A 27,395-nucleotide genomic window follows, 5' to 3' on the forward strand; every position below is an offset into this window, starting at 1 on the left:
CCTTCTTCCCCGTTCGAATCGCATTAAGGCAACTCGAGTCCGGGCGAGTTCTGGTTGGGTTAGAGATGCTGCTGGACAGGGTTGAAAGAGAGAAAGAAAGGAGAGAGGAAGATGGACAGATGAAGAGAGAGTGAGAGAGTGACTGCAACTGTCGCACTCGCTGCCAAGTCGAGACTCGCTGGTGCAATCGAGTCGAGTGGCGTGAGTCGAGGCTGCTGCCTGTATGAGTTTTATGGCCGGGGTTGGTTAAAATCCGACCATGCTGGTGGCTCCTGAGGTAGTAGAAAAAGAAGGAAGAAAGTAAAAGAAAGATAGGATAGAGAGAGAGTGGGTTCAGACCCCACTCGCTGCCGGGTCAGCCAAGTCTGGCTCGAGTCACGTCGAGCTGGGTGTCCATTGCTAGATGTTCCAGCATTTGAAGAAAAGAAGGGACAGATATAGGGGGGAGAGAGAGAGAGAGAGAGAGAGAGAGAGAGAGAGAGAGAGATTGGGTCACGAGTTGTTGTCGGGTCTCTCGCTGACTCAAGTTGAGTTACGGACTCATTCTAGGGCCTGGGTTTTGTATAGTATTGCTGGGTTTCCAGCAGGGAAGAAAGGAAGAAAGGAAGTAAAAAAAAAGAGAGGAAAGAAAAGGAAAAGAGAGAGAAGGAGAGAAGTTAGAGAGAGAAAACTGAGTCAACTCAGTTGGGACCGAGTTAACTCGGCTGGAACTGAGTCTAGCTAGGTCGGGTTAGGCTTGGGGCTAGTCCAAGCCTGGCTGGAGTTCCAGCAGGAAGAGAAAAGGGACAAAGAAGAGGGGAGGAGATAGAGGATTCTTATGGGTCGAACCAAGTCGACATAGGTGAGTCAACACTTTCTTCCCATACTAGACTCATTTTAATGTATTATTACCATTCTTACCACTATTTTATGAGGATTGATAACATTAGATATGGATAACCATTAGTAGATTATTTGTGCTCAACTTAGTTATTATAAACAAAATTGTAATTATCAAATAGTAGTATTTTATTTAACTCTCTTAAATATTATCCTTAATGGTAGATCACAATATTTATTATCATGACTGGATTCATTATTAATAACTATTACTATTATTATTAGAAAATATTATCATTTTCATTTTGGGATTAGTATAATTCTTGTTAATATAATTATTAATATTAGTCCTTATTATATTATTATTAGTAAAAAAATTTATTATTATTACTTGTATTATTTAATAGATTATTAGTTATTATAAGAATATTAGATAATGTTGGTATATTTAAATATGAACGTGTGAATCATCATTATTAATATTGATTGATTAATACTTCTATTATGAATATTATTTCATTCATGGCATAAAAAAATAATAATCAGAGTTCAAATACTAAAAATTTAAGTCTAAGACTAAATTCTAGGATGAAACCCTAGTTCTACATCAAAACCCTAAAAATAATTAATCCAAACCCTAGGTTATAATCTCGACCACGAATAATTATAGAAGATTAATCTAACCGTATGATTTCATAATTCATGGTAGGATTCAATTCTAAGGGTGCACGTGCTTCCTACCAACATTAATTGGCGATTCGACTCGTGAGGTGATGATTTCTTCCCCTTGAGCTTTCCACTTTTCTATTAGTTTAAGTGATAGTTTCTGTTTTATTTATAGTTAATAATTAATGTCTTTATTACTTGAGCTAGTTGTTGAATTTGATCTCTAACTTATATGCTCAACGTTTATCTTGTATAGGCATATATATGTTGCACTTGTATACCTTCTCATGCTTGTGGATTACCTGTGGATTGCTTATGGAACTTAAACTGGTACCTCTATCAGTGGAAAATCCCACTTGTATATGTTCATCCATACTAGGGATGTAACTTAACTGATTGTGACTATAATGGGCCCCCAACCTAGTGGTCATTTTACCTAAGTTGTTGTGAACTTACCATCTTGTGGATCCTTATGCCCTTTGTGGCTTTGATGTGATATTTGCCTTTTACGCATTTGATTTGATATCTGCCCTTTGCGTCTTTGATGTGATATCTTCCCTTTGTGGCATACATTGATATGATATCTGCCCTTTGCGCCTTTGATGTGATAATAACCCTTTATGGCTTTGATGTGATATCTGTCATTTGCGCATTTAATGTGATATCTGCCCTCTGCACCTTTGATGTGATAATTACCCTTTGTGGCTTTGATGTGATATCTGCCTTTTGTGTTTGATATTTGCCCTAAGTGGCTTGATGGATTATTCATGTACATCTATGCGATGGTAAGATCGACTCATGGCACTATGATTGGCCACTAGTCGACGAGGTTACCATTACACATCCCAATGTTGGAGTCTCATGACCCGGGGATGGTAGGAATGGGGCATTATGTTCGAGCTGTCGGCCTACGCTGGGTGACAAACCCCCCGTAGTGACCTTTGAGCTTTCTTAAATTGGTTGGTTGTAATTAGAATAATAATGGATGGGTTAATCATAGATTCATAGCATACTGGTGATGACGGGTGGTTAATTTTATATGCTGTAGCACGTGCCCTTAGGCTTAATGGGGTATCATTTTGCTAGCTCCCAGACCATCGACTATCGACCTACGTACGTGATGTATGATGGCTTGGTCGTTATGCTGTACATGATGTACGCATGTGATGTGCTGCACTGATGACCAGTCATACGCATGGGTGACTAGCCCAAGTCCGACTGGATGAGCATCCTCAGGTCGATGTGCATTCATGCATCCATGCATTTAAACAAGACTATATCATGTATTGTTTTGAATGCTTTATTCTTTAAAACTATGCTTGACTAATGCAGCGGTGTGTAATCTTGAGGAAAATTCATACTGAGTTGGTAACTCATTCATCAAATATATAACTGTACAGGTAGTATAGGTGGCTTAAATGATGTGCATGTTCAAACTTGATGAGGAGCAGGGTACAAGTGTCAGAGATGGATGGTTGTATCTGCCAAGAGAAGTGCGATCTTGTGGCTTAAATTTATGTGCATTTTATTATTTCTTATGTGTAAAATATGTAATTATTGTATTTGTTAATATAGAAACATTGGTTTGTATAAGTCATTATGGGCAGCCACTCGTATATTCCAAATGTAAATAATATTTTCCTTTATATTTGATTTGTCCATCTTTTGCTAAATTGCTAACTTTGAAAGAAAAAGAAAAAAATACCTAATTTTGACTATCTTTAAAAGTTAACAATTAGGTTTTTGGAGAACGAGTCACATACTCGGGCTTTGAAAACTCGGGGCGTTACACATATGCACCAGAGAATGGTCAGCAAAGCCAAACTCCATTCCCTCCTTTAATTAGAAGGGCCCTCTATATGCCAGGTGAGGAAAAGATTGTCCATAACACTCGGCATACCCAAGGTTTCTTAAAGGCTGATGCAGTCCCACACACCTAGATTATAGAGGCAGCTGAGGAAGAGATGCACCATTCATTTCTCTATTTTTTTCTTTAAAAAGTGGAGATTCAAGAATTGTGGGCCAATGTGATATCTGTTTGACATTTAATCTATCCAACATATTATTTCTCACATCATTTCAGGGGTGGTCCCATGAATATAGCAAACCGATTCACATTATAGGATGTGGACAAATTACAATATACTATAAAGTTTCGATTGAACCTACTCCTAGTTCTAGTGAACTCATGCTCTCGGCATTAGATTCACCACTTTAAAGTTTCGTTTTCCCCATAGTCGTCGATTGGAAGTTCTAAGCAGAGGTGGGCATTGAGTCGAGTCAGACCGAGTTACAATTGATCCGACTCAATCCGGTTTTGAAATAGGCCTGACTCGAACTCGACCCGACTCGGTACCGAGTCCAGCATGCCTAACCCTATCCAAGTCCAGGTCTGGCTTGGACTAATCTGGATCGAGTCCGACCTCATCACAAGTATCGAGTTGAGTCGAGTGCAGTGAGTATCCACAAGCTAAAATCACAACTCAAAATATAGATTCACTTGCCAAAATTGCAACCTCTCCCTCACAACTTCTCTATCAACTCAAAACATTTTTTAAAATATATATGTATGAGTCGAGTTAGTACCAAGTTGGAATTCGGGTTGAGTCGAGTCGAGTTACTGGGTGACTCAAACTCGATTCGGTTTAAGTTTGGATTGGATGAAGTCGACTCGATTCAGATCGAGTCATCCACTTGGTTCGAATCAAGTTAGATCTAAACGAGTCAGATGAGTCGAGTCATCCCATGCCTAGCTAGCTCTATTTCTAAGGGACCCATAATTGCAATTAGTGGAGGAAATCACAGCTATAGCAAACCAATTTGAAATGACCCTTGCACAAAACTTGAAATTCGAAGTGCATAATCTATGAAAAGAACTCAATATAGCCACTCGGAATCCTCAAGAAATTGGACCGCCCAAATATAAAATGAACTATCAGGTAATAACTTCCTATAGCATTTTAGTTAAGAGACATGGAAATTCGAGATTTGCATAGCTACTGAAAATGTATCTAGAGCATAAGCAATGGAAAAGCTGTAATTTCTATGGCTTTGAATCCGTATTCTAAGTCCCATCATAAAAAATCCAAATCTCGTGCATGGTTGCATTTGCGGGAAAAGGATTGGCTAGTGTACCACACCACTAACCTGGATGGTGTGTTGAGATATGTGTTATATCCAAACTGTCTGTCCATTTTGCAAGCTCATCTTAAGTCTTGAGAAAAAAATAATACAGATCTAAAGATCAAGTGGACCACACCGCAAAAAACAGTGGGGGATTGAATGTCTACCATTGAAACCCTTTTTGGTGTCACAAAAGTTTTGGATCAATATGATATTTGCTTTTCCTCTTCATCCAGCTCTGTGTGACATTACGAAGACATTGGCTCAAGCCTTACGATGAGCTCACCAAATGGAAGGACGGTTAAGATATAACACATATCTCATGATGGGACCTGCATATATAACTTGGTGATGTCAACACACCAGCTATATCGGTGGTGTGTGGTACACCAGCCAATCCACTTCCAATTTATTGCCATATGTAGGGGTGTACATTGAGCCAAACCGAGTCGAGCTAGCCTCAGCTTGGCTCGGCTCAGCCACAGGCACACCCAACTCAAACTCGGCTTGGCTCGTTGACCGAGCCAGCATCTCCAGTTCGAGCTCGGCTTGATCAACAATCAAACCAGTTAGAGCCGAGTTCGAGCCAGTTTCGAGCTTTGAGCTTTTGAGCCGAGTTTGAGCCACTTTACCTTCCCTTTCTTGATCAATGCCTATGCCAGATTATCAACTGCCATGGCGGTCATCGGGAGCAAGATGGCAGCCAGGGAGTTTGGGTTGCAGGTCCTGGAGCAGAATGTCCAGGATCAGATTTGTAATTTCAACAGATTCCTATAGCTTGGGTTAGAACCAGCACCCCTGCTTCAAGGGAAAGAAAAGAAACCTATGGAATGGAAAATGACCGTAGCGTTTTCTTTGGAGAAGGGAGTTTCGGATCTGTTTCAGGCGCTATTCCTATTCCAGAGCAGGAATGTAACAGTGACGTGAGTTGAGCACCAGCTGTCCAAATAGCCGTAATTTTCAATGGCATTAGATCAACTAGCTCTCAAATGGAAATCATCTTCCCTATCACCGTATTCATTTATCGTTTATTTTGGACTGGGTTTTCAAACCCTTGTTTTGGGGGGACTCAATTCCTCTGAGTTCGAGCCACTTTACCTTCCCTTTCTTGATCAGTGGTGACGGCTGGGAATGGAAGGGCCACCGTGTGGCAGGGACGCTAGACGAGCTGCGGGTTAGGATTTTTTGAGAGAGTGAAGAAGGAATGGCGTGCGGGTTAGGGTTTTTTGAGAGAGAGAGAGAAGTTTTTTTTTTTTTTTTTTAAAGGGAGAACGAGCGCTGAGCGGCTGAGGAATGGGATGGGAATTAGGTTAGGGTTTTAAAAGGGTATATATATATATATATATATATATATATATATATATATATATATATATATATATATATATATATATATATATATATACTCGCATCGAGTTGAGCCGAGTCATGTCGATCTGGGTCAAGCTCGAGCTTGGCTCGAATGCATTTTCAAGCTCAAAAAAATAGCTCGGCTCGGGACTCAGCTGCGAGTCGAGCTTTTTCGAGTCGAGTCGAGTGAGTCAACCAAGCTAGCTAAATTCGTGTACACCCCTAGCCATATGGCTATATGGCACACCTGATCATGTCATGCAAGACTGCATTAAGGCTTTCATTATTTGAGGCCTCTGTGTAAACCTGAGATGGGACGCGGATTGCGTATTAACGCCACCTTTCCCCAACTTGGAATAGGTTGTAGCTCTTAGGTTCCCTCGATGATTTATGGGTACTTATCAACCCCGTTCATCCATTTTTCATATCATTTTAGGATATAAGCCCCAAAAAGGGGCAAACCCAAGGATTAAGTGGATCACAACACTAGAAGTATAAGAGTTACTGACGCACACCATTGAAAAAATTTTAGGGCCCACTAGGTGTTGAGGGTCAAATATTGCATATCAGACCCAGTTGTTGCCTAGATTTATGAACATGGTACCGTTTAATAGCCCATTTTAATCATGTTTCTGTTGCAAGGTGGAATTGCGAGCTGAGACTGGATCGGGATGCTAAAAGCATGGAATTAACGTTCAGAATGCACCAAGGCAAGGGACGGACTCCAGGGGACCAAGATCAATGAAATTTCACACCAGGGGTCCGCGAAAATTGAGAAACTGAAGCTCAAGCGGCCTGAAAGTCAGCCAAAATGCAAGATCACTGGGTTTCCATCATCTGTTTGGCTCAAAAATTCATACATGGCTTGAGGGCCATAAATTAACCGTATACGTAAAATTTCAGCCATTGGATGCCTCTGGAAGTGGCACAACTGACAGATCAGTCACCAAAACAGTGATATGGGGCCCACCTGATCTCTGGATGCGCTTCAGTTTTGGACTCAACGTCTTAAATTAAAAGGGAAAGAAGATGGACGGAGAGGATTATATAGATACATCACGAGTGGACCCCATTGACATCGCCAGTGCACAGTGCATAAGTGTACTCGAGGTGCACTGAATCAAGACGATCGGTCAGCGCCGCTGACCTGATCCATCTCGCACACGGAGAATAGCGGACGGACGCTGTCCATCCGTTTTTGTGTAGTGGGCCCACTAATCATCCAAATCAGTGATCTGGACCGTCCATCATATTCCCATGGTCCATATTACCAAGCCCTAGGTGACAAAATTCCAAGAAACAGTACGGATGGGTTCCTGGTAGTTCAAACGGAAGATGGACGGTGGACTGAACCCGCTTGTGGGCCACACCAAAATCAAACTGAAACTGTCCCTTTCCGAACGGTTCTTCGTCCTGAATCTAATGGACGGCTTGGATTTCTCAAAACAACAGTGAAGTGGGCCCCACCATCGTCACAGCGTCAATGACGCTACTCTGTTTCGCGGTCTGGAAGAACCGGACGTTCCGAATCGTCCTGGCCCACTGGCGATGATCAGATGTCCGATCTTAACCGCCCATCATACAGAGGGGCTCGCTTTAGCCAAACCCATGTTGTCTTTATGCACTCATACATGCGCAGGTGCTGGTTTCAATGATCACAAACGGACTGTCTTACAACTGTTGCCGCTGATCTCTTTCACGGGTCACGCTGAATCTGATCCAAAACCGACCATCTCCGGTCAAAATTTTGAGGAGAATCTGGTGAATGGAGTGGATCTCCTGTCTGAATTCAAGAATGGGCCCCACCGGAAAAACAGCGTAAGAATTCTATTCCTGCTACGATTCGGACTGCGAAGAAAGGGCGGTTCTAACTCCAGCAGCGTGCATGAGGAGCTTCTGCTCTCTTCGAGCGGACGTCCTTTTGGCCTATAAAAGAAAGAAAAAGAGAAAAGAGAGGGGGAGCCGTGGGAGGAAGATCATGCTCGGATTGGACGATTGCAAGGGAGAGAGAGAGAAGATAGAGAGTTTGTTTTTCTTTTTCTGATTATTTTATTTTACTTTGTTTGATTTATTTTTAAGAGAATCAGTCATCCATGTCTGGCTGAACCCCTTAGCTAGGGCTAAGGGGTGAAGCTTGTAGCGTGATGGGAAGAATTTTATGCCTTTAATTCTCGTTTAAACTGAATGGATTTGGTATTGGGTTGATTGTAAGGGAATGTTTTCAGTTTTTTTAATGGTCTGTTGTGACTAAAATTACAATAGGTCTGCAATGGCTTTGAGCATGTTTTTCCATTATTTTTTTTTATGTTTACGACGTCAGGAAGTCCTGTTGTTCACCATTGTCTCATGGGCATGGTCGGATGACGGTACCCTTCCTAACCTTCACAGCATATTGATTGGTTGGTAATTAGTTTAATTCTGTTGTTTACTTTGTCCCCTGGGCAAGGTTTGGTGATGGAATCCATTCTAATTCATATACCTTTCATCTCGTGAAAACTCGATCAAATAAGTTCAGTTTGATTTCCATGATTCTTGATGCAGGTATAAGATCTCCCTGATCTCTACAAGTGGATCCTCTGAACCCCTAGTTTCCTTCCTCTGAATTCCTTACGTTCTACATTAATCTCTCACAATTATTCATCAATTTATATTTAATTTAGATTTCATCTTAGGCTAGTTCTATTTCTACCTAGTTCCAGATTACGTACAGGTTGCAGTCCCTTGGGATTCTACCTCAGTCTCATCGAGTTTATTACTACATCACAACCCTATACTTGGGGAGTGAACAAGTTTTTGGCGCCGTTGCCGAGGATTGACGACTACGTTTTCTGAAATAAACTAGTTTTAGGATTAGTTTAAGATTAGGATTCTTTTTTAGCAAGTTTCTAATTCTAAACTCATTTAGACTCTAACTTTGATTCTTTCTACTTGTAGACTTTTAGTTTAAAAACTAACTTTCCTATTTTGTAGGCCTTTAAGATAGAAATTTCTAATTCGGTAAGTTCTTCCCCTACTCTTTCTATTTTTAGAATTAGGTTTTGAGTTTTAGAAGTTTTCTAATTCTAGTTCTCTTTTAATTATAGAATTTTCTATTTTCTATTTTTTTTTATAGTTTTCCCTTTTTGGAAACTAACCCAACTCTTTTGTTTTGTAGGTTGGTAAATTCTTTCTTAAATTCCTCCTTGCTATTTCTAGTTTAGGATCTTCTTCTTTTAGAAACTATTTTACTTCTATCTCTTTTTTTTAAAGATTTTCTAATTCTAGACATTCTCTTTAGAAACTGACTTGTTTGTTTTCTTTTGCAGGTCTTTAACTTAGGGACTTCAATTTGGTAATTTCTTTCCAACTCTCTCTCTCTTTCTAGATTTTCTTTTCCTTAGGATTAGGTTTCGAATTTGATTAAGGGCTACGAGTGTTTCATGCCCAAGTGGGCCCGTGACAACACTCGACGTCTCTTGACTGAAGGAGGATTGGTTGAGGGGTTGACTATCCATCGCAGGACTAGACACCGCTCGAAATCCCCTGAGTTAACTGAAGTTATGGCTGAAGACCAACCTCCTCTACTTCCACCCAGGGTGGAGGATACCCAAGATGAGAATGAGGTGCATCAGGCACCCCCGCCTCGTACTTTACGAAATTATCTACAACCGGCGGGAGTGAGTACGCCCTCATGCATGATTTTCCCTGAAAACACAGGACAAATGGATATCAAGCCAGGAGTTATCCAACTCTTTCCCAAATTCCATGGACTTGAATCAGAAAGTCCATATTTACATTTGAAAGAGTTCGATGAGATTATAGCTACATTATATTTTTCTAATATATCTGAGGATACAATCAGGCTGAAACTCTTTCCTTTTTCCTTAAAAGAGAAAGCTAAGACGTGGTTACATTCACTGCATCCTAGATCCATTGGCACATGGAACGACATGCAGAGGGAATTCATAAAAAAATTCTTCCCACATCATAAAACGATTACCCTCAGAAAAGCAATCATGAACTTTGCCTAAAAGGAAGATGAAACATTCTTCCAATGTTGGGAAAGGTTCAAAGATTTGGTCAGTTCATGCCCACAACATGGATTTGAAACGTGGCGCATTACAATTTTTTTTTATGATGGACTGACATCTTCCATGCGCTAAATGGTCGAGACAATGTGTAATGGAGAATTCATTAATAAAAACGTTGACGAGGTATGGGATTACCTCGATAGTCTTGCTGAAAAAATACAATCATGGGACTATTATCCAAAGTCGAACATCACATCTAAGCCGACTCAATTAAAGGAGAAATGTGGATTATATCTCTTGAAAGAAGAGGATGATCTCAAGTGTAAAGTGACTACGCTCATAAGGAAAGTTGAGGCCATGGAAGGAAAGAAGGATAAGGTCAATGAAATTATTTGCGGCATCTGTGATTGCAACATTCACACAACTGAAAACTGTCCTACAATACCTGCCTTTCGAGGAGTATTGAATGAACAAGCCAATGTCGTAAACAACTATCAAAGATCTTTTACTGGACCTAGCTCCAATACGTACAATCCTGGTTGGAAAAATCATCCAAACTTTAGTTGGAGGAATGAACAAATGGCTACCCCTCAAGGTTTTTTCAATCAAAATCCAAATCAAGTGAAACCTCAAGAGGAACCGGTTCAAAATTCCATACAAGAGCTGGCTCAGGCAATGTGAGAAATTACAGATTTTATGCAAAAGATAGATTCTCGTATGATGGTTATAGAAAAGGGGATGCTTCCTGCACAACCTCTCCCCAATCCTAAACCACAGTACGAGATTAGTGATCCCAGCTCTTCAACTTAGATGGGGCACGCTAAATCCATCACCACTCTTAGGAGTGGAAAGATCATTGATAAAACTCTTCCGGTTAGGCCCGAAAAGCCTCAAGAACAAGAAGAGGACAACAATGATGGATCTAGTGATGCCCCACAAAAATTAGAACCGAAACTTCTAGAGAAGCCAGTTGCTCCGTTCCCCCAACGGTTGGTTACACCAAAACGTCTTTCTAACTCTCAGGATATTCTGGAGGTGTTGAAATAAGTGAAAGTTAATATTCCTCTACTTGATGTCGTGAAACAGATTCCCTCATATGCCAAATTTTTGAAAGACTTATGCACGACCAAAAGACGGCAAAGTATTCAAAAGAAAATCTTCTTGACTGAGAAAGTGAGTGCCATCCTGAAGCAAGATGTGATGCAGAAATTCAAGGATCCCGGTAGCCCAACTATATCATGTGTAATCGGGAACCATCGAATTGATCACGCACTTCTTGACTTAGGAGTGAGCGTAACTCTGATTCCCTACTCGGTATACAAACAGTTAGGTTTGGGTGAATTAAAACCCACCTTGACCACACTACAACTTGCTGATCGCTCTGTTCGTGTACCAAGAGGGATAATTGAGGATGTGTTAGTCCATGTCGATAGATTTTATTACCCTGTAAATTTTATCATCCTGGACACCGAACCCATCAATAACATGAGCACTTAGATTCCCGTCATTCTTGGTCGCCCATTCCTTACCACGTCAAATGCAATTATCAATTGCAGGAATGATGTCATGACTATGTCTTTTGAAAATTTGACATTGGAGTCAAACATCTTTTTCAATAACGGCAGCAACTTAGAGGATGATGACGACTTCCACGACATTAACATGATTGACTCTTTCGTGGAAGATACGACACCTCTAACCTTATCTTCCGACCATCTAGAGACGTGCCTGGCCCACTCCTATGATTTTGATGATGACATGATTAGGGAGACGTGCGCATTGCTTGATACTGCACCGGTACTTGAAGTTAACCGGTGGAGGCCACAATTTGAAGAATTGCCACAAATCGATGTAGTGCCTCTACCGTCTAACCTCAAGCCGCCAAAGCTTGACTTAAAACCTTTGCCCTCTGATTTGAAATATGCCTATTTAGGTCAAGATGAGACATACCCGGTGGTGATCTCCGCCCACCTGGAGAAAGAATAGGAGAGTATGCTCATATCTACTCTCATTGAGCATAAAGGAGCCCTGGGATGGATGATAACGGACCTCAAGGGAATCGATCCTTCGATTTGTACTCACCGCATATATCTTGAGGATAATGTAAAAATCGCTCGGCAACCACAACGTAGACTAAGTCCAAACATGAAGGAAGTGGTTAAGGCCGAGGTTCTTAAACTATTTGACGTGGGTATTATATACCCTATATCTGATAGTCAATGGGTGAGTCCAACTCAAGTGGTCCCTAAGAAGTCCGGAATCACCATCGTAGCTAATGTTAATAATGAACTCGTGCCAACTAGAGTCACTACTGGTTGGAGAATGTGCATTGACTACAGGAAGTTGAATACCGTCACGAGGAAAGACTACTTTCCTTTACCATTCATTGATCAGATCTTGGAAAGGTTAGCTGGTCATTCCTATTACAGTTTCCTTGACGGGTATTCGGGCTACAACCAGATAGAGATAGCCCCTGAAGACCAGGAGAAGACCACATTTACATGTCCCTACGGCACCTTTGCCGACCGAAGGATGCCATTCGGACTATGTAATGCCCCTAACACCTTTCAGCGATGTATGCTTAGTATCTTTTCTGATATGGTGGGGCAATATCTAAAGGTCTTCATGGACGATTTCTCTGTTTACGGTCCATCTTTCAGCAAGTGCTTGGAAAGTCTTAAATGTGTGCTGAAAAGATGTGAAGAAAAGAACTTGGTACTTAATTGGGAGAAGTGTCATTTCATGGTTCAGAAGGGAATTGTCCTTGGGCATATCATCTCGTCCAAGGAAATCGAGGTAGATAAGGCAAAAATCGATCTTATCTCTAGCCTACCTCCACCTAAGAACATCAAAGATGTGCGATCCTTCTTAGGACACGCAGGATTTTACAGGTGATTCATAAAGGACTTTAGTCTCCTCTCTTGTCCTTTATGTAATCTTCTTCAAAAGGATGCTCCGTACGAGTGGACTGAGCAATGCCAGGAAGCTTTCACCAAACTTAAGGGCACGTTAAACACTGCACCTATCATGCAGCCACTCGACTGGAGCCTTCCTTTTTAGCTTATGTGCGACGCTTCTGATTATGCTCTTGGAGCGGTTTTAGGCCAGAGAAAGGATAAGAGACCCTACGTCATCCATTACGCGAGTAGGACTTTAAATCCGGCCCAAATGAACTACTAACTATGGAAAAAGAACTCTTAGCTGTAGTGTTCGCCTTGGACAAATTTAGGTCCTACCTGATCGGATCCAAGATCATTATCTATACAGATCATACGGCACTGAAGTATCTTCTTTCTAAGAATGATTCTAAGCCCCGCCTGATACGATGGATCCTTCTACTCTAAGAATTCGATTTGAAAATTAAAGATAAAAAGGCAGTAGAAAACGTTGTGGCCGATCACCTTTCTCGCCTTAATACCTCTGATTCCCTTAAGACGACCCATATCAACGACATGTTCCCTGATGAACAACTGTTCAGAGTCTCCCATTCACCTTGGTTCGCTGATATTGCTAATTATCTTGCTACAGGTGTCATACCGACATAGTGGACTGCACAAGATAAGAAGAAATTCTTCACCGAGGTGCGCAACTTTTTCTAGGATGATTCTTATTTATTTAAATATTGCCGACACCAAATCCTAAGGAGATGTGTACCAGACGATGAGCATCAGAGCATCATCTCCTTCTGTCACTCACAGGCCTGTGGTGGTCACTTTTCTGCTAAAAAGACCACGGCCAAGATTCTGCAGTGTGGCTTTTACTGGCCCACTATGTTTAGGGACACTCATGAGTTTTGCAAAGCTTGTGAGCGTTGTCAGAAATTAGGAGCATTGTCCCGTCGAAATATGATGTCTTTGAATCCCATCCTTATCATTGAAGCATTTGATTGCTGGGGCATCAATTTCATGGGACCATTCCCCCAATCATTTGGAAATCTGTATATTTCGCTCACTGTGGATTATGTTACTAAATGGGTCGATACGATTCCATGTCGAACTAATGACCATCGCACGGTCATTAAATTCCTAAAAGAAAACATCCTTTCTCGATTCAGAACGCCTCGAGCCATCATTAGTGATGGGGGCTCACACTTTTGTAATAAATCATTTGAGAGCTTAATGAAGAAATACGGTATCTCTCATAAGGTGAGCACCCCGTACCACCCATAGACAAGTGGGCAAGCTGAGATTTCTAATAGGGAAATTAAACACATCTTGGAGAAAATGGTTAACCCTGATCGTAAGGATTGGTCAATCCGATTGACCGATGCCTTATGGGCATACCGTACTGCCTTTAAAACTCCTATTGGAATGTCTCCCTTTAGACTTGTCTATGGGAAAGCTTGTCACTTGCCTGTGGAGCTGGAACATAAAGCGTACTAGGCGATCAAAAATCTTAATTTCAATCTGGACAATGTTGGCTCGCTACGCAAACTTCAATTGAATGAATTTGAGAAAATTCGGAATGATGCGTACGATAATTCGAGAATTTACAAGGACAAGATGAAAGCATTTCATGACCAACACATTTTACGAAAATCATTCACACCTGGTCAGAAGGTCCTTTTGTACAATTCTTGATTACATCTCTTTCCGGGTAAGCTTCGATCTCGTTGGACCAGCCCTTACATTGTTGTTACGTTTTTTCTCATGGGGCCGTTGAGATAAGAGATCCCGACAATGGCAAGGAGTTTAAAGTCAATGGACATCGATTGAAACCATTTGTTGAGAAATTTGATTCAGAGGACATGTCCATGCCTCTGACTGCTCCTGTTTACTAGGATTGATCTCCTAGTCTGATGGAGGTATAGGTAGGTTTATTGTTTCATAGGACTAGGGTAGTTGCTTTATTTGTCTGGCTGAAAACGGTAAACTTAGCGCTCTTGGGAGGCAACCCAACTCTTCATTTTATTTCGTTTTTATCATTAGTTAGTTCAATGTTTGTGGGTAACATTGCTGCAAACCCTCACGAGACTACAACTCGTCCACTAGGGGCAACCTAGGGGTTTAAAGGCTTGTTGCATACGCTAAATGCAATCGAGAGTACCTACGAAAGTGGTGTAGGTAGGATTTCATTTTTATTATTTTTATTTTATTTTTGTTGGTTTCTCTCTTGTGTTGACCCGCTCTTACGTAGATATCTTTGGAAAGCCTCTTGATTCTTTCATCTAGGTACTATCTTTCCATCACTCCTCTTCTATTTTCGTTGTCCCATGTACATTGCATGTTTATTTCTTTTACATTGAGGACAATGTAGATTTTCGGTTGGGGGTGGGAGATTAGGTTTCCTAATCAGTGTTTTCTTGGTCTTGAGCAAAAATTGTGAAATTTTTTAATTTTTCTGGACTTCCTTGTGAATTCGAAGTGATTTTGGTAGCCATCTAGGGCACTTGGAACTTCAAGATACGTGATGTTAGTAATTTAAGACGCTTGGATTCAATATCTGTTAGATTTCAGAGTTAACTTGAATTGTTAATCCAGAATTAGAAGTTGTAAACATTGATTGAGTTATGATCTCATATGTTATATCTCGCTTTCACGTTAAGGTTTCAGTCTGATATTGAAGAATTGACGTGGTACTCACTAAGCATGAAAAAAACCAGCCTGAGAAAATTGAAAGGATTGGGCGAATAATCTTCACCATAGGTTTGCTCCCTATAGGTGAAGGTTTAAGTTCCCAAAGTAACCAGTCGGAAAGGGGTAGGCAATGGTCTTCACCATAGGTTTGCTCCCTATAAGTGAGGATTCGATTCCCCTTCTTGGCGTTACTTTTAATCAAAAAAAAATATCAAAAATTAAAAGAATAAAAAGATAATGTGTAAGGCAAAGTTGGGTTATCGTGAATTCTCTTATTGGTTACCGATAATATCTTTAAATAGAGGTGAATCTTAATGTTGATAAGTCGAGATTAGACTATACATCCATGGAATTCAATGTTTAGAATTTTTCTAATTCCTGGAATAATACTTTGAACTTGATTATGAAGTTTACCGTGCGCCTGAGTCTAGGAGAAAGTAATACCCAACATTCATGAATCTGAGAATTCTCATATCTGGCTTATTCTGCAAAAATCACTCGAATTTATAGAAATTGTTCTGTAATTCTCAACTTACTTTTCGCATATTTTGCTCGGACTAGCAAAATGCTGGTTGGGGGTTGTGTTGAGGGTCAAATATTGCATATCAGATCCAGTTGTTGCCTAGATTTATGAACATGGTACCGTTTAATAGCTCATTTTAATCATGTTTCTGTTGTAAGGTGGAATTGCGAGCTGAGACTGGATCGGGATGCTAAAAGCATGGAATTAACGTTCAGAATGCACCAAGGCAAGGGACGAACTCCAGGGGACCAAGATCAACGAAATTTCACACTAGGGGTCCGTGAAAATTGAGAAACTGAAGCTCAAGCGGCCTGAAAGTCAGCCAAAATGCAAGATCACTAGGTTTCCATAATCTGTTTGGCTCAAAAATTCATACATGGCTTGAGGGCCATAAATTAACCGTACACGTAAAATATCAGCCATTGGATGCCTCTGGAAGTGGCACAACTGACAGATCAGTCACCAAAACAGTGATATGGGGCCCACCTGATCTCTGGATGTGCTTTAGTTTTGGACTCAACGTCTTAAATTAAAAGGGGAAGAAGATGGACAGAGAGGATTATATAGATACATCACGAGTGGACCCCATTGACATCGCTAGTGCACAGTGCATAAATGTACTCGAGGTGCACTGAATCGAGACGATCGGTCAGCGCCGTTGACCCGATCCATCTCGCACACGGAGAATAGCAGACGGACGCTGTCCGTCCGTTTTTGTGTAGTGGGCCTCACCAATCATCCAAATCAGTGATCTGGACCGTCCATCATATTCCCATGGTCCATATTACCAAGCCCTAGGTGACAAAATTCTAAGAAACAGTACGGATGGGTTCCTGGCAGTTCAAACGGAAGATGGACGGTGGACTGAACCCGCTTGTGGGCCACACCAAAATCAAACTGAAACTGTCCCTACCCGAACGGTTCTTCGTCCTGAATCTAATGGACGGCTTGGATTTCTCAAAACAACAGTGAAGTGGGCCCCACCATCGTCACAGCGTCAATGACGCTACTCTGTTTCGCGGTCTGGAAGAACCGGACGTTCCGAATCGTCCTAGCCCACTGGCGATGATCAGATGTCCGATCTTAACCGCCCATCATATAGAGGGGCTCGCTTTAGCCAAACCCATGTTGTCTTTATGCACTCATACATGCGCAGGTGCTGGTTTCAATGATCACAAACGGACTGTCTTACAACTGTTGCAGCTGATCTCTTCCATGGGTTACGCTGAATCTGATCCAAAACAAACCATCTCCGGTCGAAATTTCGAGGAGAATTTGGTGAACGGAGTGGATCTTTTGTCTGAATTCAAGAATGGGCCCCACCGGAAAAACAGCGTAAGAATTCTATTCCTGCTACGATTTGAACTGCGAAGAAAGGGCGGTTCCAACTCCAGCAGCGTGCGTGAGGAGCTTCCGCTCTCTCTGAGCGGACGTCCTTTTGGCCTATAAAAGAAAGAAAAAGAGAAAAGAGAGGGGGAGCCGTGGGAGGAAGATCATGCTCGGCTTGGACGATTGCAAGGGAGAGAGAGAGAGAAGATAGAGAGTTTGTTTTTCTTTTTCTGATTATTTTATTTTACTTTGTTTGATTTATTTTTAAGAGAATCAGCCATCCATGTCTGGCTGAACCCCTTAGCTAGGGCTAAGGGGTGAAGCTTGTAGCGTGATGGGAAGAATTTTATGCCTTTAATTCTCGTTTAAACTGAATGGATTTGGTATTGGGTTGATTGTCAGGGAATGTTTTCAGTTTTTTTAATGGTCTGTTGTGACTAAAATTACAATAGGTCTGCAATGGCTTTGAGCATGTTTTTCCATTATTTTTTTTTATGTTTATAACGTCAGGAAGTCCTGTTGTTCACCATAGTCTCATGAGCATGGTCGGATGACGGTATCCTTCCTAACCTTCACAGCATGTTGATTGGTTGGTAATTAGTTTAATTTTGTTGTTTACTTTGTCCCCTGAGCAAGGTTTGGTGATGGAATCCATTCTAATTCATATACCTTTCATCTCGTGAAAACTAGATCAAATAAGTTCAGTTTGATTTCCATGATTCTTGATGCAGGCATAAGATCTCCCTGATCTCTACAAGTGAATCCTCTGAACCCCTAGTTTCCTTCCTCTGAATTCCTTAAGTTCTACATTAATCTCTCACAATTATTCATCAATTTATATTTAATTTAGATTTCATCATAGGCTAGTTCTATTTCTACCTAGTTCCAGATTACGTACAGGTTGTAGTCCCTTGGGATTCGACCTCGGTCTCACCGAGTTTATTACTACATCACAACCCTATACTTGGGGAGTGAACACCAGGTAACACCTGTGAAAGAAAAATGAATTTATCTAAAACTATCTTATTTCCTATCTTATATCTAATGTTATCTTCTATCTTGTCTCTGTCTTATCTTTTATCCTATCTCTATTTTATATCATATCTTATATCTATTCCTAATCTATCTCCCTTATATATATATATATATATATATATATATATATATATATATATATATATATATATATATATATATATATATATATATATATATATATATAAACTCTTTTTGAATCTCTCAAATGAGCCTTCTTTGAAGGAGTGTGTTGTAAAAGGAGTTTTACTCCAAGTTAGATATTAACAAAAAAATAATCCGCGACAATTGAGAAAGGGAGAGATGATTTTGGAGAGCTTAGATTTAGTAAATTTATTATCATTCTTTCAGTTTTTTTATGCATTTAATATAATTTGACTCAATCTATGTAATGAATGGTATGGATCAGCCACATGTTCATTGCATTAATCTATGGATAGATTTGATGTAAAGATGATGGAAGTCTAAAATTCCTTGCAAAGTTTCTAGTCGTAAAAATTGATTGGTTTGCATCTGGTCGAATCAGATTAGATTTGTATAGATCATACGATCTCTAAGGCCAAAATATACAAGGGCCCTAACTTCCAGATCAATCTTACCATTGAATAGGCCACATTAGTTAGATTTTGAAGTGTTTAATAAGAAAAGCTTAAATTTTTGTACAAGTGTTCGCATCACTTAGCGTAGAAGGTTGAGATGGGTCATCAGGGTATGTGTGGTTAAATCTACCCATTCATCCAATGTGTAGAGACAAAATATGCCAAGACCTCAAGAATCTGTATAATACAATCATTTGGTGGGCTACTTTGATCAATCATTTGCCATATAATTTTAGAATCTTACAAAAAGAAAAGAAAAAATTTAAATTTTGATAATTAAATTTAATGAACATATTATTTCAATTATTTGGTCATTTAGGGTTTGGCCACCTAGGATGATAACCAAAGGTAGGCCCCACCATGTAATATAATCGGATGAATAACAATTTTGTGGATATAATTAATAGGATTTTCGAATTTAAACCAGCCTGATTACCATATTAATTATTCACTGTTAGACCCAGATGAGTAATCTCAATGTGATCATGTTCATTGGAATTAAAATAAATTATTTGTGATGGTTTGATTGATTGATATATTGATTGGAGTGTTTTGTTATGATGTTGTTGACTTAACTATTGTAAATGTCTGCTACGGTAAATCCCATGCTAATTTATGCTAAATTGTATGACTTATAATAATTGTACATTAAATTCACATATGAATGTTTTGATCAAGACAACTATGAAAGTTATAAAAATGATGTATTCATATATCATTCATCATTCATTGCATTTGTATAATGCATAGTCGATCCTAGGGGCCATCCCTGGAAGAAATATTTTTTATGATAGAGCGTTACCAGATGCGGGTTATACCCAAGCCTACTATAAGGTGGAAGCCTACCCAATGGGTGGATTCGGGTTGACGATCTTCAACCCAAGCAGATGGATGATCATCCCATCTAATGCATTCATATATCATTTGCAGTCATATAATTGTGCATGCATTTTTTGTATTCAATGCTTTATATTATTTCAATTCATATAATTACGAATCATGCTGACTTATTTCATTAAGCCTAACCAGCTTACATCTTTTATTGATGGAAAAATCATACAGATGAGCAATTAGTTGATAAGTTAGCGCAGGAATAAGAAGTTGTGACTGAACTAGTGCACGGTACACGTAAGACGTGGTCGTACCTATCAGAAGAGGAAATGCCCGCATTTTGACTGTTCCTAATTATTTAATTTGAATTTTATTTGTTAAGATGATCTGATTTATATATAATGAATGGTGGTATTATTTGTAAGATTTTAAACATTTGATTGGTTTTATTTAATTGAATTGTTCTAGATCTGTAGTAATTATTTATTTTTAATCTTTATTGACTGATGAATGATGCCTAATTTATTCTAATTGAATATTTATGAATGTTGAGAATGAATGAATGTTTTGTGTGAATGATTATAAATGTACTGTAAAAATAAATATTACTTCTACCTCTAAATAATAGTATAATGAAATAAGTTAATACACAATATACAAGTTACAACTCAAAATTCAGGCTGAACGGTGAACACTTTGTACTCGAATTTCAAAGCGTGATACACCATAACGTTTATTTGCCATCCAACCAGTTGATAATGGCGATGAAGGCAAAAGCACTTAACAGCTTGATCCAAAACTACTACTGCTTCGAAGAAGTTTTCAATGGTGTATGTTTAATCTCCATTGTGTGGCCCATTTGAGCCTTGAATCTGTATCATTTATGGCATTATATCCTAGACTAATATGGCAAAAATGGATAGATAGTGTTGATAAACCCATAAATCATGGCGGGCCCCTTGGAGGCCCAACCTGTTCTAAGCTCCGACCAGATGGGGTAGTACCTAATCCCCGTTTTAAGGACTACCTGCAAGATCGGTCTGCTTACAAGGCGATAATTGTGGTGCGGCCCATCTGCGGCGACGCTTGAGAAGGAGCGTTGTACATAAAATAGGAAATCGAATTGCGTGCCGAGTTACTCAGTACGCTCTTATCGTACTGGGTAAACTCTTTTAGGCCCACTGTGAATTCATGTGATTTATCCATGTCGTCCATCCATTTTTGCAGATCATTTTAGGGGTTGAGCCCAAAATTGAAGTATATCAAAATCTCAAGTAGACCATACCAAAGGAAACAATGGAATTATTGATTTCCACCGTTGAAACCTTTCTAAGGCCCAAATTATTGATTATTGATGTTTATTTGTCATCCAAAATGTTCGTAAGATCACACAGACATGGATGAAGGGAAAACAGATCTAAAACTTCTGTGGGCCCTACGAACTTTTCAACGGTAGACTTCAATTCATGCTATTTTAGGTGGTGTGGTGCACTTGAACTTTGTATATGATTAATTTTTGGTTTAAAGTCGTAAAATTATATGACAAAACGTATGGACGAAGTTAATATAATGCATGAATGACGGTGGGCCCCACATAATTTACTCAACACGCAATCCTATTCCATAAAATAGTGCTTTAGTACACGGAAGTTGACCGTGCATAGGAGACTTTTGTGGGGCCCACAATAACTGCAGCGTCGTCCAGCCTGTCGAGCACTAATAAAATAGCACGACATGGAGTAAAATGGTCGCCCATTTGGTGGATCATGTAGGGAATTTTGGGATGCGGGTCCATCACATTATTTATTTTCGGGCGCGGATTTCGTGCGAAAGCCTTTGTCAGGAGGTTCCTACGATGGAAACCTAGGTGGGGCCCACTATGATGTTTGGAGAAATCTACCCCGTTCATCCGTTTTGTGAGATAATTTTAGTATTTGAGACCAAAAGTAATCACGATCCAAGACTCAAATGGGCCGAACTAAAGGAAAAGGTGGGTAGGGAAATTACTACCATTGAAACCTACCTGGGTCGATAGTGATGTTTAAATGCCATCCATACCGTTCATAACATCATTCCTACTGGGATGAACTGAGAATACAAATATTATACTGATTCAAAACTTTTGTGGCCCACGAATATTTCATCTGTAGATGTTCAATCCTCACGCTTTTGGCCTACTTGAGTAATGGATCTGGCTCATTTTTGGGCCCATTCCTTATAATGAGTTCACAAAACGGATGGGCGGAGTGAGTTTCTCAAAAACATCAATGTGGGCCCACCTAGGTTTTCAGCCCAAGAAATCCACTTCCCTTATTTTCCATTCAATCTGATTGCAGAGGTGTCAATGGGTTGGGTTGGCCCAGGCCTGGTCCCTCCTCGGCTCAGGTTTAGTACGAACCCTGATGGGAACGGGCAGGCGCTTTGAGTGGCCATCTTGATGTATGGATTTTATCCACACTGTCCATCCATTTTTCCGTATCATTTTATATTGTAGGACAAAATTTAGACAGATCCGAGGCTCAAGTGGACCACACCTCATGAAGCAGCAATGATAATGATTCTCACCGTTGAAACTTTTTTAGGCCCACTTTTATGTTTATTTGCCATCCAACCTATTCAGAAAGTTACGTAGACATGGATGAAAGAGAAAATACAAATATCAGCTCCATCCAAAACTTCCTTGGCCCCTAAAGTTTTCAACAGTAACAGATTAATCCCCATTGCACTATAAGAAAAGGTGGCTTTAGCGTCGGTACAAAATTGTGGCTAAAAAGGTTAAAAACTAAGGTTAAAATGACTTTTATAGTCTCGGTTCTTCAAGTGAAGCTAAAAAAAACTTTTTTATCTTAAGTTTTCTCAAAATGAGGCTAAATAAAAAATTTAGCCTCCATTGTTTCCAAGTGAGACTAAATCCAAATTTAGCCTCAATTGACTCCAACAAAAGCTAAAACTATTTTTAACCTCGGTTCTCAACAATCAAGGCTTAAAGCCTCTAACTACGGGAGTTGTAGTCTCTATTTAGAAAACTAAGGCAAAACTAAGACTAAAGAAGGATTTAGCCTCTTTTGGCATCAATCGACGCTAAATTCAATTTTTAACCTCATTTCTCTATCAACAAATGATTGAACCTGTGCATATTTCACCCATTTAACATTCATCAAGACAATAATCAACACAATATCAACAAAACAATTAATTTACCAAAACAAATTACAAATATCTTCCTTTCGTAGCCTTCCACCCACAACATCTTTGAGAGAATAATATGAATTTACCTAAAAAAAAGAAAAAGAGTACAAGCAAGTGACTTGTAGCATCTTGTTTATGAACCTTATAGCATTAGTAATCTCAGTTACTGTTCTGATTTCTTCCAATGTAGCACCCACTTTACCATATGCGATATTCTCCATTATAGTAGTTGTAAGTAAGATGGGCTCTTGGCTAACAAGACCGATTTTTTCTCTGATCCATCCAAGCTGTAGCTTCTTCAAGTTGATGCCATCTATGAGCACTTCACCAGCTTGGGGGTCATAGAACCTCTCCAACAGGATGATCACTGTCGACTTCCCACTGCCACTCTCTCCAACTAGAGCCACGGTCATGTTGCTTGGAACATGCAACGAGAACCCAGAAAATACATGAATGTAGGCACACCTGCCGGGTCTCAGCATCCGATCCATCTCAAGCATGATGCTAGAGATGTTGCATTTGAGACACAACAGAGAAATTGTTAAAAAGGGTTGTATGCTATTGAACATGCTCGGCCAAACCTCGCAATTTCCCAGTCCATCCAGTGGACTGCAATGTAGCTGTTGGATGGCTAGAGATTAGCTAGCCCCATATGCACCCTGTCCAAAAAGCACCTCCATATGCAACATTGTGCAAAATCAGGTGAGTGTGGGGCAAGATGGCCCCCACCATGAGAGTAACATAAGAACAAAACCTAGCTGCATGGTTTTAGAAGAAGGAAAAAACAAATGCTAAGCATTGACATCCAACATACCCGTGTCACCAGCTCGATGAGTGAACTATCCTGATTTTTGCATATGATGTTTCATTTCAATGTGTGGTCCACCCTATATGTCCCATGCATTATCTGGTTGGCACTTTCGCAGTGTGTAAAGGTGCTTGTGGAGAGAGCTACACATGGGGCTGGCAAGCTTCTGGATGACTGATTACATTCATCACATAATCCCACCTATCAGATAGGTGTGCTTTTGGGTACATGTGGAATGTTGTGTTTATTTTTTAATCGTCCATCTGCAGGCTAACAATCAGATGGATGGGATTGCATGACATGACATATTTTTGCAACATCCCCCAAACTTGGTAAGATCCTTGTACATAACGCTGGTGAGAACCGAAAGCTACAAACATGGACCAATTGTACGCTAAAGCCTGGAATTGTGTACTAAAATGACACAGAGAAGACAAAAAAATTAACAAATTTGTCATATATGCTGGCATCCCACATTTAATGTAAGGGTAAGCCTACCGTTTTTGCTCGATGGCCAAGAGGCCGGATGCATGCAAGAGATCGTGAGTTCTTGGGTATGTGTCAAACAGCTCGCACTTGAAGAAGCAAGTCATGAGAACTAGTATGGGGCGCCATTGGCAGAAATGTGTCATGCAATAGAGAAACACGGGAAAAAAATACAATGATTTCAAAGTGAATAGACAAAATCTATCTTAATTTTGAGCTTATATATTAAAATGATACACAAAAAATGAATGGACGGTGTGGATAAGACCCATACATCACCGTGGCCAGTTAAAGCTCCTGCACGTCACCTCAACCCAGGCCCGCCAGGGTTTACACATTTTCTTCACAGGAAATGTTTGTTTACTACTTAATATGCTACGAAAATCTTAAAATCAGATTTCAGTCCTTCAATGTGCTATTTTGAGTGTTTGTTTAACATGCTTTAAAATATACTTAATGGAAATTAATTACTGAATTAACTCGGATGTGATGTATGCACCCAACACAATAAATAATTTTGACGGAATGCGGTAACCGGTACGTGCTTTGCGTTAGTTTTTATTTTTCTCTCTCTGGGACGCCGCGGGCAGTGCTCCATGGGGCCCACAGTGATTTAAGTGTTTCATCCACTCCGTTCATATCTTTTATCAGATCATTTTAAGGCATGATCCTAAAAATGAGGTAGGTCCAAGGCTTAAGTGGACCATAAAATGGGGATTGAACGTCCACCGTTAAAAACTTCTTAGGAGCTAGAGAAGTGTCGGATCAAAGATAATATTTGCGTTTTCACTTCATCCACGTCTACATGACATTATTAATATGTTGTATAGTGAAAAAAAAAATCACCGTGGCCCTTAGAAAGGTTTCAACGGTGAGTGTCATTACTGGAGGTGGGGACCATCTCATTTTTAGTATCATACCTTAAAATGATATGAGAAAATAGATGAACAGCGTGGATGAAACAATTACATCATGGTAGGCCCCACAGAGCCTGCCCGGATGGATTACTATCCCTCTCTCTCTCTTACTAAAATATTCTTAATTACTAAATGACAACTTGGCCTCTCTTTTTTTCAAGTGACTTTGGTGAAAGCTTTGATGTAGCAAAGATTTATGGCCCCACTATGGTGAATGATTTATATCAACACTGTTCATCTATTTTGACAAATTATTATAGGGCATGAGCCAAAAAATGTGGTAGATCCGTAGCTCAAGTAAACAATACCATAGGAAGTAATGGGGTAAGCCACACCACAGGAAGTAATGGGGTATTGACACACACACCATTGAAACCTTCCTCAGGCTCATCATGATGTTTATTTGTCATCTAACCAGTTCAGGAGGTCACACAAACCATGATGAAAGGAAAAACTTATTAGCATGATCTAAAACTTCTATTGCCACCAAGAAGTTTTTAGTTTTCAATTGTAGGCATTAAATCATCACTTGTTCATGTAGTACAGTTTACTTGAGCTATGGATTTGCCTATTTTTTGACTCATTACTTAAAATAATATGACAAAATAAGTGGACAATTTAGATCTAACACATACATATATTGAGGTCCATAGAACCTAACCATGTCAACATGGTGCTTACAAAGGTATTGTCTTACACACTCGCAAATGCATTCCGATTAGACAGGGATAGAGCTGGGCATGAACTAACCCGACTAACTTGACTTGTTCGACTCGACTTGAACTGAATGGGTGAGTCGGTCCGAACCGAGTAGGCTTTACCCAATCCAAGCTCAAATCGAGTCAAGTTCTAGTTACCCAGTAACTTGACCCAAAATTTGATCTGGTAATACTTAACTTGATCCGAAACCGACTCGATTGGGATTCGGGTATGTATATAATAAAAAACTCTAATTTTTAAGTATCTCTAACCCTATACGCCGTACTTGACCCTACCCAACTCAATTCCAAACTCTCTTCCTCCCTCATCCTCCTCCTCTTCCAAGCCCGGCAACCACCCTACTCCTCCACCTCTCTCTCTGTCTCCTCTCCGCTCCCTCCCACCCTCCTTTTCCAAGCCCGGTATCCACCCAATAGCCACCCACCACCATCACTGGATTCACCACTGTCCTCCTCTCTCTCATCTCCACTCCCTCCCTCCCTCATCTCTCGATCCGAATTGATGCTAACTCGAACTGACTTGGTACTTTTTACCGGGTCGGACCCAGTCCGGATTAGTCGAGGCTAGACCCGGATTCAGATCAATTCAGGCATGCTAGACTCAGTACTGAGTCAAGTCGAGTTCGGGTCAGGCCTATTTCAAAACCGGATCGAGTCGGGTCAGCCCTAACTCGGTCCGACTCGACTCGAATCCCAATTCTATAGAGGGATGCAAGCGCAGCACTACAACACGGCCAGCCTCACCGCATAGCAGCAACATAGGCAGTACGTCCATGCGCATGCACGACAGCACGGCCGCATCGCCCATGTATTTCTGACATTTTTATTAAATAAAACTTTTTGAATTTAGAACTAAATTTTAGTATTAAGGAATATGTCTAGACGTTTTAGCAAAATGGCATTTCAGCAGGGACCTTAACTTAAAATTCAATACATCATGGATCCAGTAATTAAATTAAAATTTGACTTTTTCTACTCAATTTACCAAACGCTCGCTAAGAGGGATTAGGTACCGCAGGGTTTGTGTTTACGAAGATCCCTAGTAGGTGAGGCCCTGACTGTTGGGCCTATCTTGACATATGTGTCCATCCATTTCGCCATATCATTTTAGATAATGGTCGAAAAATGAGGCAGGTCCAAATCTGAGGTGGATCACCCGAGAGGAAGTTAGTGGTAATTGAACTCTCACTACTAAAAACTTCCTAGGCCCACTATAATGTTTATTTGCCATCCAACGCGCAGTTGATAGGATAGATGAAGGGAAAATACAATTACAGCTTGATCCGAAAAATTTTTGTGGCCCCTAAGAAGATTTTAACGGTGGGAGTTAAATCCCTACCGGATGGTCAATTTGAGATCTAGATCTACGTCATTTTTGGGAGAATGTCCTAAATGGATCTGAGAAAACGGATGGA

General features: G+C 40.1%; 1 protein-coding gene and 1 non-coding gene across 2 annotated transcripts; both read right to left on the reverse strand.

Annotated features, from left to right (window-relative positions):
* Window positions 1-5,261: 5,261 nt before the first annotated feature.
* On the reverse strand, window positions 5,262-23,541 carry LOC131220334 (ABC transporter B family member 12-like). The gene is made up of 2 exons (XM_058215280.1): window positions 23,192-23,541; window positions 5,262-5,334 (listed from the first exon to the last, which is right to left on the reverse strand). The coding sequence occupies exons 1-2, from the start codon at window positions 23,539-23,541 to the stop codon at window positions 5,262-5,264; spliced, it is 423 nt and encodes a 140-aa protein (XP_058071263.1).
* Window positions 9,936-10,042, reverse strand: LOC131222231 (small nucleolar RNA R71). The gene has a single exon (XR_009159939.1). It is a non-coding gene; the product is annotated as a small nucleolar RNA R71 (small nucleolar RNA).
* Window positions 23,542-27,395: the final 3,854 nt, after the last annotated feature.

Source organism: Magnolia sinica, chromosome 12 (assembly GCF_029962835.1).
Source record: "Magnolia sinica isolate HGM2019 chromosome 12, MsV1, whole genome shotgun sequence".
In the NCBI taxonomy this organism is placed as follows: Eukaryota; Viridiplantae; Streptophyta; class Magnoliopsida; order Magnoliales; family Magnoliaceae; genus Magnolia; species Magnolia sinica.

Excerpts from the sequence above, each read along its gene's own strand:
- LOC131220334 (XM_058215280.1), bottom strand. The coding sequence starts at position 23,541 with ATGGATCGGATGCTGAGACCCGGCAGGTGTGCCTACATTCATGTATTT. Across the intron at positions 5,335-23,191 it reads GAGATTACTAATGCTATAAG|GACCTGCAACCCAAACTCCC; the intron begins GTTCATAAACAA and ends ATTCTGCTCCAG.